At 40.2% G+C, this 19,838-nt stretch overlaps 1 protein-coding gene across 3 annotated transcripts in view; it reads right to left on the reverse strand.

The window, feature by feature from the left end:
- LOC126464312 (exocyst complex component 6B) overlaps window positions 1–19,838 on the reverse strand; it is a 159,254-nt gene extending 139,416 nt beyond the window's left edge. The window contains exons 1-2 of one of the 3 annotated variants that reach the window (XM_050096227.1): window positions 19,668–19,838; window positions 4,612–4,777 (exon numbers count right to left, since the gene is read on the reverse strand). In XM_050096227.1, the coding sequence (XP_049952184.1) occupies window positions 4,612–4,777; window positions 19,668–19,762 (261 nt within the window). In that variant the 5' untranslated portion in view covers window positions 19,763–19,838. Of the gene's footprint in view, window positions 1–4,611; window positions 4,778–8,943; window positions 9,183–19,335; window positions 19,583–19,667 lie in introns of those variants that run through there. The other 2 variants (XM_050096225.1, XM_050096226.1) reach the window with 2 other exon arrangements.

Below are 19,838 nucleotides of genomic sequence, written 5' to 3' on the forward strand. Positions count from 1 at the left end.
TGCTGTGCTGGTACTGCGAATGGCTGAAAGCAAGGGGAAACTACAGCCGTAATTTTTCCCGAGGAAATGCAGCTTTACTGTATGATTAAATGATGATGGCGTCCTCTTGGGTAAAATATTCCGGAGGTAAAATAGTCCCCCATTCGGATCTCCGGGCGGGGACTACTCAAGAGGACGTCGTTATCAGGAGAAAGAAAACTGGCATTCTACGGATCGAAGCGTGGAATGTCAGATCCCTTAATCGGGCAGGTAGGTTAGAAAATTTAAAAAGGGAAATGGATAGGTTGAAGTTAGATATAGAGAGAATTAGTGAAGTTCGGTGGAAGGAGGAACAAGACTTTTGGTCAGGTGATTACAGGGTTATAAATACAAAATCAAATAGGGGTAATGCAGGAGTAGGTTTAATAATGAATAAAAAAATAGGAGTGCGGGTTAGCTACTACAAACAGCATAGTGAACGCATTATTGTGGCCAAGATAGACACAAAGCCCATGCCTACTACAGTAGTACAAGTTTATATGCCAACTAGCTCTGCAGATGATGAAGAAATATATGAAATGTATGACGAGATAAAAGAAATTATTCAGGTAGTGAAGGGAGACGAAAATTTAATAGTCATGGGTGACTGGAATTCCTCAGTAGGAAAAGGGAGAGAAGGAAACATAGTAGGTGAATATGGATTGGGGGGAAGAATTTTGCACAGAGCATAACTTAATCATAGCTAACACTTGGTTCAAGAATCATGAAAGAAGGTTGTATACCTGGAAGAATCCTGGAGATACTAAAAGGTATCAGATAGATTACATAAAGGTAAGACAGAGATTTAGGAACCAGGTTTTAAATTGTAAGACATTTCCAGGGGCAGATGTGGATTCTGACCACAATTTATTGGTTATGAACTGCAGATTGAAACTGAAGAAACTGCAAAAAGGCGGGAATTTAAGGAGATGGGACCTGGATAAACTGAAAGAACCAGAGGTTGTACAGAGTTTCAGGGAGTGCATAAGGGAACAATTGACAGGAATGGGGGAAAGAAATACAGTAGAAAAAGAATGGGTAGCTCTGAGGGTTGAAGTAGTGAAGGCAGCAGAGGATCAAGTAGGTAAAAAGACGAGGGCTAATAGAAATCCTTGGGTAACAGAAGAAATATTGAATTTAATTGATGAAAGGAGAAAATATAAAATGCAGTAAATGAAGCAGGCAAAAAGGAGTACAAACGTCTCAAAAATGAGATCGACAGGAAGTGCAAAATGGCTAAGCAGGGATGGCTAGAGGACAAATGTAAGGATGTAGAGGCCTATCTCACTAGGGGTAAGATAGATACCGCTTACAGGAAAATTAAAGAGACCTTTGGAGATAAGAGAACGACTTGTATGAATATCAAGAGCTCAGATGGAAACCCAGTTCTAAGCAAAGAAGGGAAGGCAGAAAGGTGGAAGGAGTATATAGAGGGTTTATACAAGGGCGATGTACTTGAGGACAATATTATGGAAATGGAAGAGGATGTAGATGAAGATGAAATGGGAGATAAGATACTGCGTGAAGAGTTTGACAGAGCACTGAAAGACCTGAGTCGAAACAAGGCCCCAGGAGTAGACAACATTCCATTAAAACTACTGATGGCCTTGGGAGAGCCAGTCATGACAAAACTCTACCATCTGGTGAGCAAGATGTATGAGACAGGCGAAATACCCACAGACTTCAAGAAGAATATAATAATTCCAATCCCAAAGAAAGCAGGTGTTGACAGATGTAAAAATTACCGAACTATCAGTTTAATAAGTCACAGCTGCAAAATACTAACGCGAGTTCTTTACAGACGAATGGAAAAACTGGTAGAAGCCGACCTCGGAGAAGATCAGTTTGGATTCCGTAGAAATGTTGGAACACATAAGACAATACTAACCTTATGACTTATCTTAGAAGAAAGATTAAGAAAAGGCAAACCTACATTTCTAGCATTTGTAGACTTAGAGAAAGCTTTTGACAACGTTAACTGGAATACTCTCTTTCAAATTCTGAAGATGGCAGGGGTAAAATACAGGGAGTGAAAGGCTATTTACAATTTGTACAGAAACCAGATGGCAGTTATAAGAGTCGAGGGGCATGAAAGGGAAGCAGTGGTTGGGAAAGGAGTGAGACAGGGTTGTAGCCTCTCCCCGATGTTATTCAATCTGTATATTGAGCAAGCAGTAAAGGAAACAAAAGAAAAATTCGGAGTAGGTATTAAAATCCATGGAGAAGAAATAAAAACTTTGAGGTTCGCTGATGACATTGTAATTCTGTCAGAGACAGCAAAGGACTTGGAAGAGCAGTTGAACGGAATGGACAGTGTCTTGAAAGGAGGATATAAGATGAACATCAACAAAAGCAAAACGAGGATAATGGAATGTAGTCAAATTAAATCGGGTGATGCTGAGGGGATTAGATTAGGAAATGAGACACTTAAAGTAGTAAAGGAGTTTTGCTATTTAGGGAGTAAAATAACTGATGATGGTCGAAGTAGAGAGGATATAAAATGTAGACTGGCAGTGGCAAGGAAATCATTTCTGAAGAAGAGAAATTTGTTAACATCGAGTATAGATTTAAGTGTCAGGAAGTCGTTTCTGAAAGTATTTGTATGGAGTGTAGCCATGTATGGAAGTGAAACGTGGACGATAACCAGTTTGGACAAGAAGAGAATAGAAGCTTTCGAAATGTGGTGCTACAGAAGAAGGCTGAAGATAAGGTGGGTAGATCACGTAACTAATGAGGAGGTACTGAATAGGATTGGGGAGAAGAGAAGTTTGTGGCACAACTTGACTAGAAGAAGGGATCGGTTGGTAGGACATGTTTTGAGGCATCAAGGGATCACAAATTTGGCATTGGAGGGCAGTGTGGAGGGTAAAAATCGTAGAGGGAGACCAAGAGATCAATACACTAAGCAGATTCAGAAGGATGTAGGCTGCAGTAGATACTGGGTGATGAAGAAGCTTGCACAGGATATAGTAGCATGGAGAGCTGCATCAAACCAGTCTCAGGACTGAACACCACAACAACAACAACTCAACCCAGCAAGCCACCTTCCTAGATGTTGACCTCCACCTCACAGACGGCTACATCAGTACTTCCGTCCACATCAAACCTACTAACCACCAGCAATAAATACCTCCACTTCGACAGCTGCTACCCGTTCCATACCAAGAAGGCCCTTCCGTGCAGCCTAGACACCTGTGATCATCGCATCTGCAGTGACAAGCAGTCCCTTTCAAAATATACCAGGGGTCTCACTGAAGTCTTCACTGACCATAATTATCTTCCCAGCCTTGTACAAAAACAAATCTCCCATGCCTTATCTTTTCAGCCTCCCACCACCTCCCAAGGTCCCACCGTCCGGCCATAGAGGAGCATTCCCTTCATATCTCAGTACCACCCAGGACTGGAGCAGTTGAATTACATTCTCCATCAAGGTTTCAATTACCTTTCGTCATGTCCAGAAATGAGAAATGTCCTACCCACTATCCTTCCCACCCCTCTCACAGTGATATTCTGCCATCCACCACACCTACACAATATACTCGTCCATCCTTAACACAACCCCTGCTCCCAGTTCCTTACCTCATGGCTCATACCCCTGTAGTAGACCTAAATGCAAGACCTGTCCCATACATCCTCCCATCTCCACCTACTCCAGTCTGGTCACCAACATCACCTATCCCATCAAAGGCAGGGCTACCTATGAAACCAGTCATGTGGTCTACAAGCTAAGCTGCAGCCACTGTGCTGCATTCTATGTGGGGATGACAACCAACAAGCTGTCCCTCCACATGAATGGCCACTGACAAACTGTGGCCAAGAAATAAGTGGACCATCCTGTGGCTGAGCACGCTGACCCACACAACATCCTTAATTTTAATGACTGCTTCAAGCTTGTCCATATGGATCCTTCCCATCATCAGCTTTTCTGAATTGAGCAGGTGGGAACTTTTCCTGCAATACATCCTACATTCCCGTAACTCTCCTGGTCTCAACCTTCGTCAGTCACTGTCCTCACCCATCCAGCCCCTTCCCCATTCCCATTCCAGCACTACATAGCCGTCATTCCACCACCACACCCAGTCTCTTTATTTCTCTCCTTTTCTGCTACTTCCCCCCACCCACCTCTCCCCTGCCTACCCGTCTAACCTGCAGTACTTCCCTGTCCGCCACCCCCACTATATTATCCCTTCCCTCCCCCCCTTCCTCCTTACCTCCACCTAGTCGCCACTCCAATCATGCCATGGTGCTGCTGCTCGCAGTGTGCTTTCAGTAGCCTAAGACTGCATATGGTGAGCAGCAAATTTTCTTCTCATACTATTATTACTACATTTAGACTATATACAATATAAAAAGCTCTTTGTAGTAAATGTTGATATATAAATAACTTATAATGTGTAACAAGTGTCAAAAATGGAGAGTATATATTTTGAAATTATTTCGACAAATATGAATATCTAAGCCCATGGCAGACAAAGGTAGAAAAATCTCTTTCGCATAGTCATTTCTTTGTACTATGATGAACTTTTTCACTTTATTCATAGTGATGAATACTCCCTTTCAATTCATTTAAGGAAAATGATTTCAATGACTTACATGTAGCTTCTTTGCTTGTGACCGTACTTGTAACAATTCACGAATTGAATCAATGAAACCCTGGTAATGGTAGTTACACATTCGTTCTATGTCTTTGTCATGATTCTTGATGCGAGCATCAAGGCGCTCCATAAATTTCTGATGTTCATCTCCATCATAAATTGCCCTGAAACATAATTGCAACCATTAATAAACTGTCTGGCTTATAGGTATGCTCTGATTCACAGGAGGTAGATTTTCATCCCTTTCCAGTATTTTGGAGGAACACAACTTCAGTAGTACAAATTATCTTTTAATATCTGGTGCACAGAAATTAATTGGATGATAATGGATTTGACTCAGTATAACTTAAAACAATGTAGTGAGAAAACATTCAGTACTGTAACATAACTTGAGGAATACAGTCTCAGTTTTTTTTTTTTTTTTCAAAATGCACATTCTACATGAGACACAAAAAGAGAGAGAATTGTCAAATGTGCATCCAAAGTTCTTCTCAACATGGAAAATAAAATACACTCCTGGAAATTGAAATAAGAACACCGTGAATTCATTGTCCCAGGAAGGGGAAACTTTATTGACACATTCCTGGGGCCAGATACATCACATGATCACACTGACAGAACCACAGGCACATAGACACAGGCAACAAAGCATGCACAATGTCGGCACTAGTACAGTGTATATCCACCTTTCGCAGCAATGCAGGCTGCTATTCTCCCATGGAGACGATCGTAGAGATGCTGGATGTAGTCCTGTGGAACGGCTTGCCATGCCATTTCCACCTGGCGCCTCAGTTGGACCAGCGTTCGTGCTGGACGTGCAGACCGCGTGAGACGACGCTTCATCCAGTCCCAAAAATGCTCAATGTGGGACAGATCCGGAGATCTTGCTGGCCAGGGTACTTGACTTACACCTTCTAGAGCACGTTGGGTGGCACGGGATACATGCGGACGTGCATTGTCCTGTTGGAACAGCAAGTTCCCCTGCCGGTCTAGGAATCGTAGAACGATGGGTTCGATGATGGTTTGGATGTACCGTGCACTATTCAGTGTCCCCTCGACGATCACCAGTGGTGTACAGCCAGTGTAGGAGATCGCTTCCCACACCATGATGCCGGGTGTTGGCCCTGTGTGCCTCGGTCGTATGCAGTCCTGATTGTGGCGCTCACCTGCACGGCGCCAAACACGCATACGACCATCATTGGCACCAAGGCAGAAGCGACTCTCATCGCTGAAGACGACACGTCTCCATTCGTCCCTCCATTCACGCCTGTCGCGACACCACTGGAGGCGGGCTGCACGATGTTGGGGCGTGAGCGGAAGACGGCCTAACGGTGTGCGGGACCGTAGCCCAGCTTCATGGAGACGGTTGCGAATGGTCCTCGCCGATACCCCAGGAGCAACAGTGTCCCTAATTTGCTGGGAAGTGGCGGTGCGGTCCCCTACGGCACTGCGTAGGATCCTACGGTCTTGGCGTGCATCCGTGCGTCGCTGCGGTCCGGTCCCAGGTCGACGGGCACGTGCACCTTCCGCCGACCACTGGCGACAACATCGATGTACTGTGGAGACCTCACGCCCCACGTGTTGAGCAATTCGGCGGTACGTCCACCCGGCCTCCCGCATGCCCACTATACGCCCTCGCTCAAAGTCCGTCAACTGCACATACGGTTCACGTCCATGCTGTCGCGGCATGCTACCAGTGTTAGAGACTGCGATGGAGCTCCGTATGCCACGGCAAACTGGCTGACACTAACGGCGGCGGTGCACAAATGCTGCGCAGCTAGCGCCATTCGACGGCCAACACCGCGATTCCTGGTGTGTCCGCTGTGCCGTGCGTGTGATCATTGCTTGTACAGCCCTCTCGCAGTGTCCGGAGCAAGTATGGTGGGTCTGACACACCGGTGTCAATGTGTTCTTTTTTCCATTTCCAGGAGTGTAACATGTTAATAATTGAAAACCGTCTACAGCTTTTTACCAAACAAGATGATTCTCTATATTTCCATCTACATCAGGCAAATGTAAAGTACAAAATTATAAGCTGAGGAAAGGAACATATAAAATACACTAATATTTACAGGAAGAAGAAAGATATAAACTGAGCTCCATATGAACAACATAAAGCTGACTAACACTCATAATAAAAAAGTGGGTTTACAAAGACAGGACTTCAGTTTAGCCCTGTGTAATAAAATTACCAGCATCTACGCAAAACCCAACCATAAAATAGTCCATACGGCAACAGTTGCAGAGTATTCACACAGAAATAATTATCTACTACAATGCACAGACAAAAATTGTCTAGAACAACAACATAAATGACAGAAAATATTGTTACTCAGTACTGTGAAGTGCTTTGAATGCTAAGAGGAAGAAGTAGAATTTCTTTACACAGATTTCAAAAAACTTTTTTCTTACAGTTAGATTATTTATAATGTTGTCCTACAGAGAAAACATTCTTAAGTCTGTTATTGCCAGTGACCATCTAATATTGAGTTCAGTGAGATAATTTTTCAGATGTGGGTACAATTTTTTACTTATCAAGTTCCCACCTAGGTCTGATTGTATTTCCTGTCATGCAAATCTATCAACACATACATCACTGTTTTACTTTTTTCAACAATGTGTTTAATGTGTTTTGCCAAAAATATTCTTAACTTCATTTTTAATGATCTGTGAATTATTTTTGCTATTCTTTCGGGACATCAAAGTCAATTGCTTATAGCTATTAAAAAGAGCTGCAGAACTCATTACTGATGGTGTATTACAACTCATTTACAATATGGGATCATAAAAATCAATTCTGGAAAGAATGAAGAAGGATCATATTTGTTCACTAAGACATACACGAAACAACTGTCTCTAGTGTGAAACATGTCTATTGACAATACTACCCCTTTAGCCTACTGAAGGTAAGTACTTGTCAGCAATTCTATCTCAGAATTTATTAGTTTCATTGAATGAATTTTCCCATGATATGATTAACTGTCTTACTGTTAACTACTACTAAAATACACAAATAAATATAAATACATATATAATAATGTTCTCTGTCTCTGAGACTGTAAGGTAAGCATGAACAAAATTTTAAAAAATGACGCAAACAGTGTGAATGCTCAATCTGGCATCATTTTTTCAACAACTGCAAACAAAAACCTACCACAACTGATTTTTTTTTCCTAGTCACAGCTAATGATCGAAACCACATCAAAGGAAACCACATGTCCTTCAGATTTTGACCAAAAAAAAAAAAAAGTGTGTGTTAACATTCCCTCATTCAGCATTTTCAAACTGTCTTTGAGTTCATCTGCACAAAGACTGAATATTATTTTACTATCTCTCTTTATGTCTTGTAATTGATATATTAAAGATTATGATTGCCATTTATATGATGTACATGTTCCAAGAAAGTGACTGACATGAGACTGCACCCAAATAAGGCATCTTCATTTTTTGCATATTCTGTGATGACAGAACTTTGGTTTGACCTGATCATCAGAACTTCAGGGCTGATAATTTTTTGAACCTTGGCTGAAGCAGAGAAAAGTAAATCAAAAGAGTCAACACACTATTCATTTAGCATTGAAAAATAATGAAGGAAGGAGAAGAAAACCTGAAGAGTCTGCTATGATGAGGTATGACCTACTAGCAGTTCAATGAACTGTGTTATTGGTGTAAAAGTGAGTGATACAAAAAAATCTATGACAAAGTGGAGATCTCAATTGATAAAATGTTCAAGTAAACCCACTACATTATTTTGAATACCTCTTATTGAAGATCTGTGAGATAGTGAAGATTTTCAGCAAATTGTCGCCATAACTACTCACAGTTGTCTCAAGCTCAATCCAGATGAGGTTTTGGGATTGAAACCTGAGAGCAAGAAGGTATTTTCCACTGCAAACATGTTGCAAAGGAAACTCATGCATATTTATCAACTATCTTATGAAGATTAAGTATGGAGAGGGGGGACACAGATTCACACTGAGCCTCACCGTAGGATAAATTTCATAAGACCTATTTTCACGTCCACAACTGCCAAGCTTGACTACAAGGATCCACATCATCCACCCTCTTCTTTAGACTTTATTATTAAAACAACAAAATATTTCCTAAATTAATTTCATGAAAATCTAATAAACACTAGGTCTTCATGACACATTAGAATATTGTGATTAGATAATATGTGCATTAAGCACCAAAATTATTTGGTCAGCCCCAAAGAAATTGTTCTTAGTAATCGGTTTCTGTGCCAGAACATTGTCCCCAATGTCATCTTCTTTCAAAAAGTGTCTACACATTACTTCATTGATATCAATGTAAAAAATGTTTAACTTACAGTACTTCCACACCAAAAGGAAATTTTTCAAAATTTTCTTCAAAGCTGTTCCGAATGAAGGTCACATTTGGTTCATCATCAAAATATGTGTTACTTGACATGCTAGATGTATTCTATTAAGACACAAGCAGTAAGATACAAGCTGTTTGTTTTTCACACAAATTAAAAACGGTAAAGCTAAGATTTATGACAAAACATTTCATTTTGTTCAATCTTCTCTTCACTGTGCACAAACAAGCAGGCACTGTACTGTGGCACTGAGTTTAAGATAAGGTTGTATCACTTCCTTCCTGTACAGTGGAAATGCTTCCCTTTATCTCTGACTGCATCCACACAAATATCAGCTGCAACCAGTCAACACACAATTTATGTGAAGTGATTTTATGTTTGCCAGAGACTGTTCGAATGACAGAAAACTTGAAATGTCTCTCCTACTAGTAATGTAGCCATCTAATTGGCTTCCTGCCCCACAGTCTTATAAGAGGAGCTGGAAGATCTAAAATCAGGATCTTTAACTATGGTGAGTTCACATCAAGATCCTTCATGACTGTTAATTTATTTACTACCTCTGCTACAGCTTTCTTTGCTTCTATGACAAGCAATGTTTAATCAAGAAAATCAGTTTATCAGTATGAATGCCTCAATCATGTGAGATAATGACATGAAAAAAGTAGTCACATGCCTAATTAATTATCAGTTGATTCTATGTCTGAGCAACGGTTTGGAAATAGGTAGAAGGCTATAACAGAAGAGATTAACAGATGTTAAGGCCAGGATGTGACAAGAACTACATACATTCTGCAGAGTAATTTGAGTTGGCAATGATTATGGTTGACTGTATTTACAAGTAAATTTAATAGAGTATTAATAGCGTGAATAGCAATAAAACATAACTGATAACACCAGCAGCACACAAGTCTAAAATTAATACCACACTTATGTGTAATGTCCTGATGGAAACGGAGGGCAGTGGAATAAGAAAACAGTGTACCAATAGTATGATCTGAGTGAGGAAATAAGTGACTGTACGTCAGCAAGTGTTGCAGAGAATGTTTTGCGCAGGATACTGCATTCAAGACATAAGTTATATTTTAGTATCCCTGTTCCTCTTCATGAGTAGCTTCCTCACTGTCGTGCCAACACAGAAAAGTGGATGTCTCCCAGAAACTAGGTGAATTAGATTAAGATACATGAGTCATGTCATAGCTACTACTCATTCTGATGGGCTCGATCAAAAACAGGCCTAAAGTAAATGGGAGCAGGAGCTTGCATCTCCATCTTAATATTGGACTCTGAATTGATTGACCATTCCCATCAGAGCTTTCACAATTCATAACACATTTCACTTTCTAGTTGCATTCTCTTTTACACATCTATGTCTCTCTTGGAATTACCGCTATGTCAAATTTATATATGCAATAAGACATTTATCCTCGGAATATGGGACATTCCAGCTAGCTGTTTACTGTTCTGTAAAATAATGCACTAGCCTCAATGAAACCCCACTGTGAGTACTGTCTGGGGCACATGATGAGTTAGCTGATGTTCACAAGCACCTGGAAATTGGTCTGACAACTGTCACGTGATCGGAATCTGCTGTGAATGTGTATGTTGGGAAAAGGGGAGGGGGTTAGAAGTACCAAGTGACATGTATCAAACACATCAAGGGTACATCAGATACCGTTCTCTCCTGTGAATCCAGTATCCTCTACAGGAAGGAAGGATCTCTCACTATTTGTTTGCTCCAGTGTGAGTTGTGTGTCAGTGGTAGGTCTAAGGCCCTGTCAGGAGAGACTGGAACCAGGAAGACCACACAGTATGACACCATGCCCCCTAAGCAACAAGTGAGAGATGGTGTATTCCACTGGATTAGATTACATTTATTTTTCATTCTGGTTGATCCATAGTGAGGACATCATCTGGGATGTGATAGATGCCAAAAAGAAGAATACACAATAAATATTTACAAAATAAGAACAGATATGCTAATATACTTTCAACACGTCTCAAATGAAATTGCCCTTGTGGATGTGGAATCAGTCAATGTTCAGTACACTTAGATACGTATGATAATTCTTAGGCTATTGTAGCCAAGCATCATCAATTATAAAACTAAATAAATAAAACAAAAAACATTTTACAGCACTTATTTACAATGATCATGTTAGTGCACAAAATTTGTACAGAAGTCAGATTGTACACAATATTCACATTATGTGATATTACCAATAACACATATACATCTGTCAGTTTTACGAACGAATTCATCAATGGAGTAGGAGGAACCAATAAATCCTTTAGATTCTTCTCAAACTGAACTTTATTATTGGTTAAACTTTTTATGGCAGCTGGCATATTATTGAAAATGTGTATTGCTGAACAGTGGACATCTTTCTGAACCAAAGTATGCAACTATAAATCTTTCTGAAAGTTATTCTTATTTCTATTGAAGTTGAGCCAGTGAGACAGACTTTAACTGTCAGAAAACATGCTATGTCCCGTGTATAGGGAAAGCATATACAAAAGTGTAGAGAGCTATTAATCACCGACAGTTGAAACATACAGCAAATAATGGCACCACTTAGGGAATTAGCAGAAGGGCTGGGAAGGATTACCTCGTGCAATCAGCGTGTGCACCTGGAGGTCTAATTTAATATGCCGAAGAGGCTGTTCTCGTAGCCATTGAGTTATAAGTACCAACCAAATGGTGACTGTGGCAGATATTGAAACAAATGATACCTGTTCACTCTGAGATAGCACTTGGATCATTCTAGTAACTTACAGAAAAAGTTGAGAAGACAAGCATTGCTTGCAAAGTTTCAGTGAAGTTCACAATAGCAGTGTCCTCCCTTCATTTGACTGTGGTCCCTGGTTCTAAGTTGAGTCGAAGGTTTGAACTACAGGCTTTGAAGGTTCTGTGCCAGATAGACTGCAACTTCCGGGCCTTGCACCTAACTGATGATAACTGTAGGGTCACCTTAAAGGCGTTAGGTGTGCAACACCTGTCAGAGGCTGCTATCAACCTAACTGACTGTGAGTGGGGTTCACATTAGGTTTTGTTTTAGATTCATGACTCTACATCCAGCCCAGAAAACGAGAGATGTACAAGAGTCCAAAATATAAATGATGCCTCCAACAATGAGCCTATCAAAATCCTAGTGATCAATTGCTGCAGCATTCACAGGGGTGCCAGAGTTTGAAGTGCTCCTAAAAACAGACGAACTAACATAATGTTAGGGACACAAAGCTGTTTAAAACCCAAAAGTGATAGTAGTGAGCTTCTTTAGGCAAATCTAAGTGAACATCAAAAAGATAGTTTAGTGCAGAATTGAGATGGAACATTTGTTACAGTAGACACGGAACTTAAATTCACCAAGGCAGTCCTCACAGCTTTACTTCTGCCAGTACCTCGTCTCACACTTTCCAAACTTTACAGAAGCTCTCCTGTGAACCTTGCAGAACTAGCACTCCTGAAAGAAAGGGTACTGCAGAGAAATGGCTTAGCCACAGCCTGAGGGATGTTTCCAGAATGAGATTTTCACTCTGTAGTGGAGTATGCACTGGTACGAAACTTCCTGGCAGATTAAAACTGTGTGCCGGACCGAGACTCAAACTCGGGACCTTTTTTAATATATGGGAATAATTACAGATGGGCATGACAAGACATCCTGCAATACAATGCTATTGCTTTTCCTGAAAATTGTCTACAACAGAGCTTCGGTGATGTCCATGCTGAAACTGGCATGAAGCAACTAATGTTATGAAAATACAAAGAGAAACTATGACAAGCACAAAGTTTTATATTTTCAGTAAACTAAATCATGTCTCAATGAGACACTTGAAAAATGTAGTGGGATGGAGCTTGTACAGGAGCTTTGGGTGGTCTTAAGAACAGTTGACCAAGCAGGCTTACTGGATACATATGGACCCTAGTATAACAGTTCATGATGGACAGAACCCTCAAAGCATACAGTCTCTGTAAAGAAACTTATAAAGAAGCAGTGACTACAACACAATAGATGTAAACCACAGAGTATGATTATAATAGAAAATGCTAAATGAAATGGTTTTGCCTGTCAAGAGGGCTAAGCATAATGCCTTCACAGCAGAATCTTAACAAAACACTTCTCACATAACCCAAAGAAATTATGGTCGTCCGTAATGGTAGCCAGCAGCACCAAAATTAATGCCCTAACACACAAGTACTGACACTGAGGGTAGCAGAGTAAAATCAGAAATTCTGACCTCAGTTTTTGAATGTTCCTATGTTCTTGTTGTTGTGGTCTTCAGTCCTGAGACCGGTTTGATGCAGCTCTCCATGCTACTCTATCCTGTGCAAGCTTCTTCATCTCCCAGTACCTACTGCAACCTACATCCTTCTGAATCTGCTTAGTGTATTCATCTCTTGGTCTCTACGATTTTTACCCTCCACGCTGCCCTCCAATGCTAAATTTGTGATCCCTTGATGCCTCAAAACATGTCCTACCAACCGATCCCTTCTTCTAGTCAAGTTGTGCCACAAACTTCTCTTCTCCCCAATCCTATTCAATACCTCCTCATTAGTTACGTGATCTACCCACCTTATCTTCAGCATTCTTCTGTAGCACCACATTTCGAAAGCTTCTATTCTCTTCTTGTCCAAACTAGTTATCGTCCATGTTTCACTTCCATACATGGCTACATTCCATACAAATACTTTCAGAAACGACTTCCTGACACTTAAATCTATACTCGATGTTAACAAATTTCTCTTCTTGAGAAACGCTTTCCTTGCCATTGCCAGTCTACATTTTATATCCTCTCTACTTCGACCATCATCGGTTATTTTACTCCCTAAATAGCAAAACTCCTTTACTACTTTAAGTGTCTCATTTCCTAATCTAATCCCCTCAGCATCACCCGATTTAATTTGACTACATTCCATTATCCTCGTTTTGCTTTTGTTGATGTTCATCTTATATCCTCCTTTCAAGACACTGTCCATTCCGTTCAACTGCTCTTCCAAGCCCTTTGCTGTCTCTGACAGAATTACAATGTCATCGGCGAACCTCAAAGTTTTTATTTCTTCTCCATGGATTTTAATACCTACTCCGAATTTTTCTTTTGTTTCCTTTACTGCTTGCTCAATATACAGACTGAATAACATCGGGGAGAGGCTACAACCCTGTCTCACTCCTTTCCCCACCACTGCTTCCCTTTCATGCCCCTCGACTCTTATAACTGCCATCTGGTTTCTGTACAAATTGTAAATAGCCTTTCGCTCCCTGTATTTTACCCCTGCCACCTTCAGAATTTGAAAGAGAGCATTCCAGTTAACATTGTCAAAAGCTTTCTCTAAGTCTACAAATGCTAGAAATGTAGGTTTGCCTTTTCTTAATCTTTCTTCTAAGATAAGTCGTAAGGTCAGTATTGCCTCACGTGTTCCAACATTCCTATGGGATCCAAACTGATCTTCCCCGAGGTCGGCTTCTACCAGTTTTTCCATTCGTCTGTAAAGAATTCGCATTAGTATTTTGCAGCTATGACTTATTAAACTGATAGTTCGGTAAACTTCATATCTGTCAACACCAGCTTTCTTTGGGATTGGAATTATTATATTCTTCTTGAAGTCTGAGTGAATTTCCCCCATCTCATACATCTTGCTCACCAGATGGTAGAGTTTTGTCAGGACTGGCTCTCCCAAGGCCATCAGTAGTTCTAATGGAATGTTGTCTACTCCCGAGGCCTTGTTTCAACCTAGGTCTTTCAGTGCTCTGTCAAACTCTTCACGCAGTATAATATCTCCCATTTCATCTTCATCTACCTCCTCCTCCATTTCCATAATATTGTCCTCAAGAACATCACCCCTGTATAGACCCTCTATATACTCCTTCCACCTGTCTGCTTTCTCTTCTTTGCTTAGAACTGGGTTTCCATCTGAGCTCTTGATATTCATGCAAGTGGTTCTCTTTTCTCCAAAGGTCTCTTTAATTTTTCTGTAGGCAGTATCTATCTTACCCCTCGTGAGATAAGCCCCTACACCCTTACATTTGTCCTTGAGCCATCCCTGCTTAGCCATTTTGCACTTCCTGTCGATCTCATTTTTGAGACGTTTGTATTCCTTTTTGCCTGCTTCACTTACTGCATTTTTGTATCTTCTCCTTTCATCAATTAAATTCAGTATCTCTTTTGTTACCAAAGGATTTCTACTAGCCCTCGTCTTTTTACCTCCTTAATCCTCTGCTGCCTTCACTATTTCATTCCTCAAAGCTAACCGTTCTTCTTCTACTGTATTTCTTTCCCCCATTCCTGTCAATTGTTCTCTTATGCCCTCTCTGAAACTCTGTACAATCTCTGGTTCTATCAGTTTATCCAGGTCCCATCTCCTCAAATTCCCACCTTTTTGCAGTTTATTCAGTTTTAATCTACAGTTCATAACCAATAGATTGTGGTCAAGAGTCCACATCTGCCCCTGGAAAGGTCTTACAATTTAAAATCTGGTTCCTAAATCTCTGTCTTACCATTATGTAATCTATCTGAAACCTTCTAGTATCTCCAGGGTTCTTCCATATATACAACCTTCTTTCATGATTCTTGAACCAAGTGTTAGCTATGATTAAGTTATGCTCTGTGCAAAATTCTACAAGGCGGCTTCCTCTTTCATTCCTTCCCCCCAATCGATATTCACCTACTATGTTTCCTTCTCTCCCATTTCCTACTGACGAATTCCAGTCACCCATGACTATTAAATTTTCATCTCCCTTCACTACCTGAATAATTTCTTTTATCTCGTCATACATTTCATCAATTTCTTCATCATCTGCAGAGCTAGTTGGCATATAAACTTGTACTACTGTAGTAGGCATGGGCTTTGTGTCTATCTTGGCCACAATAATGTGTTCACTATGCTATTTGTAGTAGCTTACCGGCACTCCTATTTTTTATTCATTATTAAACCTACTCCTGCATTACCCCTATTTGATTTTGTATTTATAACCCTGTATTCACCTGACCAAAAGTCTTGTTCCTCCTGCCACCGAACTTCACTAATTCCCACTATATCTAACTTCAACCCATCCATTTCTGTTTTTAAATTTTCTAACCTATCTGCCCAATTAAGGGATCTGACATTCCACGCTCCGATCCGTAGAACGCCAGTTTTCTTTCTCCTGATAATGACGTCCTCTTGAGGTTATGGTTATTAATAAGCAACATTTGTGACTGGATTGAGGATTTCTTCTTAGGGTGATGTAGCATGTTATCTTGGATGGAGAGTCATCAACTTCAGACCAAATAGGACTAACAGTGGATACTGAACATATTCAAAGAAGGGCAGAATGAATACTCATAGATATGTCATCAAACAGGAGAATATTGTGAAGATGCCAAAATAACTAGCCAGTGCTTGAAGATAGAGGCAAATTATTCTGTGAAAACATACTAACAAGTTTCAAGACCCTCCTTTGTGTGAGGTATCTTGGAATACACTATAATTCCCTGTGTGTTCCTCCCATAGTGATTGCAAAGCCAAGTTCAGACTAATTACAGTGCATAGAGAGGCATTTATGCAACCATTGAATGGAATAGGAAGACATCCTAATAACAGGTACAATATGAAGTACCTTCTGCCAATCACTTCACAATGATATGCAGAGTATGGATGTAGATATGAAAGCCATAAGAGAGTCACAGATGTCCAAGAGGGGGTCGACAGAAGCGTCCGATCCAACGCATCGGCTTTGACCCGTGACGTAAGGGTGTTGTCATGTGTGACGTCATGACGGCGCGGAGTTTGGTTTGGGTGTGGCTGTCTCCAGTTCCGTTTTATCTTATTTTATTTTCTTTTCTGATCTGTTCGTTCTATCTCGTGAGATATTTTTTTTATTTAAAAACACTTATTACTAATTTTAATTATATTTCCTTGAATTTGTTTTAGTTTATTATATTTATCTTTCTGATCTGTTCATTCTATCCCGTGAGATTTTTTTTAAAAAAAGACAAAAAACACTAATCAGCTACTGAAGCATCTTTATCTTCTATGGGTTGCAGGGGTTACGACCCCTGGGGAGGTGGGTGGGTATTCATGCATGGCTGTCTTCACATACACGTTGTAGCTACGCAAGGCGTCTAAATTAGTTTACATTTAGTTTGCCCCCCACCCAAAACACCCCATTTTCCGTGCTTGTCCCGTTAGTGTCATTAGGCTTCTTGTGGAAAATGTGTGTGTTTGTTTTTGTTTCCGCCATATTTGTGACGTCATGGGTCAAAGCAGACGGGTGGGATCGGACGCTTCCGTATTTCCCCAAGAGGATACCTTTTCAGTAAGTTAATGTTACTGTAGTCACATGGTTCAATTACACAGACATTATGTATTTACTCAACACCTGGCAATAGGTTGGTTGGTTTGTGGGGGTTGAAGGGACCAGACTACAAAGGCCATCGGTCCACACTTGGAAATAGTTTTAGCGCATTTCACTTGGTTCTTTTCATCATTACTTCCGCACTTGAAATTGCTAATATTACATGTTTATAACTGCATGTTTAATATCCGTTGGTGGCTGGAGTAGCTGAATGTGTAATACCATATTTTAGATAAGGTGAAAACAGAACTAAATGATTCGGAAGTATAATCCAAGTATGATCCATTATAACACTCGTTAAAATTGGAATAATTCAATTAAAAAAAAAAAGTACAGCCTCATGATGAGTGGTATCAGCAGGTTCAAAGTTCCTCAGAATGACAATCTAGCAGACTACAATAATGACACACAGAGTTCAGAGTAAAGCAAGCTGTTATACACCACATAATCCCATAGGTCGTTGAGAAAAAAACAGTATGCTTACAGAACTATGATTTCCATGCATTATCAAACAAGATAGTTTAGCTGGTAAATTATGAGAGCAAGTTGGTGCAAAACATTTTTGAGGCAGTAAACCCTGCAGCATTTTACATGTGCGTAAAATAAGAAAAATCTTAACGTACAAACATATGCCTGCATTCAGTCTCAAGCTGGAGAGTGCTGCTGAAATACAAACAAAAATTGAGACGTTTCAATTTTAATCATACAGTTTCACCAATAGTAGAAGACTGTATTAGAGGGTTCTTCTTTCTACTCTACTATACAGTACGACATTATAGCAGGAGAGAACAAGAAGAGTAACAGAGGTGTGGAAGAGACAGGGTGCATGGGGCGGGGCGAGGGGGCAGGCAGAATCTTATTCCTGTCAACAAAAATGATCATTAGGCATGGAGCGCAGCCTTACACTGCACAAAAATAAGGGAGGAAACTAACGATTTAATTTTCAAAGGAGTCACTGCAGCATCCACCTTAAGTGACTTAAAACAACTGCGTAAATCTGGCTTGCCTTACAGAGACTGGACTCCTCTACTAGGTCGGTGCCTTAACTGCCGCACCATTTCACTCTGCCCATATCTGGTACAAAACTTCTACATTATGTTTCCAGTTATCATTTGACATGAATCCACAAAAATGACAGGATATTTTTAACAGCAAAACTGTTCTCGCCATCAGGAATTTGCTCTGAAGACAAACAATGTCTCCCACTTTTCAGAATCATTAACAACCATAAAAATATTTATACCTAAAACATCTTCGGAATTATACCTATTTAAAATAGAATACAAAGGTAGGCTTATATGTAAGAACAAAAGAAGCTGCAGGTTTAACTTCCAATAAATGAGGTTAGCAGACACAAGGATTAAGCTTAGATTGGCTAATGATGAGGAAAGAATTTGACAATGTCTGTTTCACTTGAAAAATCCCGGCATTTGCCTCAGAGGTTTAGAAAGACTATGGAAAATCTATATCTAGAAGGCCAGATGGGGATTTCACTTGCCATCCTAAAGAGCGCAAATCAACTGTGCATCTTACTTGGTACACTGGCACTACTGCAACCCTTGGTATTTAACACAAGACATTTCATGTAAGGAAGGAAGTGCAGTGTACTAGGCATAATCACCAACTGTTTCTATGAATACGCTGATGAAGTAAGTCCACCAAACATTACATTACATTCCTCTGTATGACAAATATAATACAGCAAACCTACGAAATTTTGCTACCTAGAAGGCTATAATACAATATTTTTCAACAATTTATTTACAAACTATCCTTCGAAATTCTATGAACTAACTAATTACTACACATGTATCCACTACTTACGATCAAAATATGTCATCACTACATGGCGTTACTGACAACATATACTGACTGTCCTATGGAGTAGATCCAGTATCTCAAAAGAAGCAGAAAAATGTCATTCACTTCGTGCATTTCACACATACCCGAAATGGCAGGGTATCAATGAAGCTCATGCACTGCAAGCTGTTTCTAATTAAATTTTATCCACTGGTTCAGTGTTTCACAATTAAATTTCTTTTCCAAACATTACCTTATTACCAGTCCCACACTACTAGTATCCGTTGTTTCCAATTCATACAAGAGATGCTCGTGTTTCGGCTGCATATCGACGTTGGTGTGAGATATGCGTGCTAACGGATCCATGACATCTGAAATACCTGTAGACTGTTGATAAAGAACAAAGGTACGCGATACGTTTCTTCGCCTTCCTTAAAATACAGACGAAGTAGAGAGACGGTGTCTAACTGATTTACAGTGACGTGAAAATCAGCTCTCTAAACAATTAGCACCTTGCTTCATGACATAGCGTTTATAAACCTTATACTGTATAACCCCTACTACAGAAACACAAACACAATTTACCTAAATGTTGATCCCCAGTATTCATCAGTGCCCTCAATTTCCTGGAGAAAAAGTTCAATTCGTTGTGAACTGCTATCCTGATTATTTGTATCCATTTCTAATGGCAATTCCCTACAAATGTAAACATTGTATGACAACAGGCTACGCCAGCAGAAACAACTTATCTGTCAG

The sequence above is a fragment of the Schistocerca serialis genome, chromosome 1 (genome assembly GCF_023864345.2).
Source record: "Schistocerca serialis cubense isolate TAMUIC-IGC-003099 chromosome 1, iqSchSeri2.2, whole genome shotgun sequence".
Lineage (NCBI taxonomy): Eukaryota > Metazoa > Arthropoda > Insecta > Orthoptera > Acrididae > Schistocerca > Schistocerca serialis.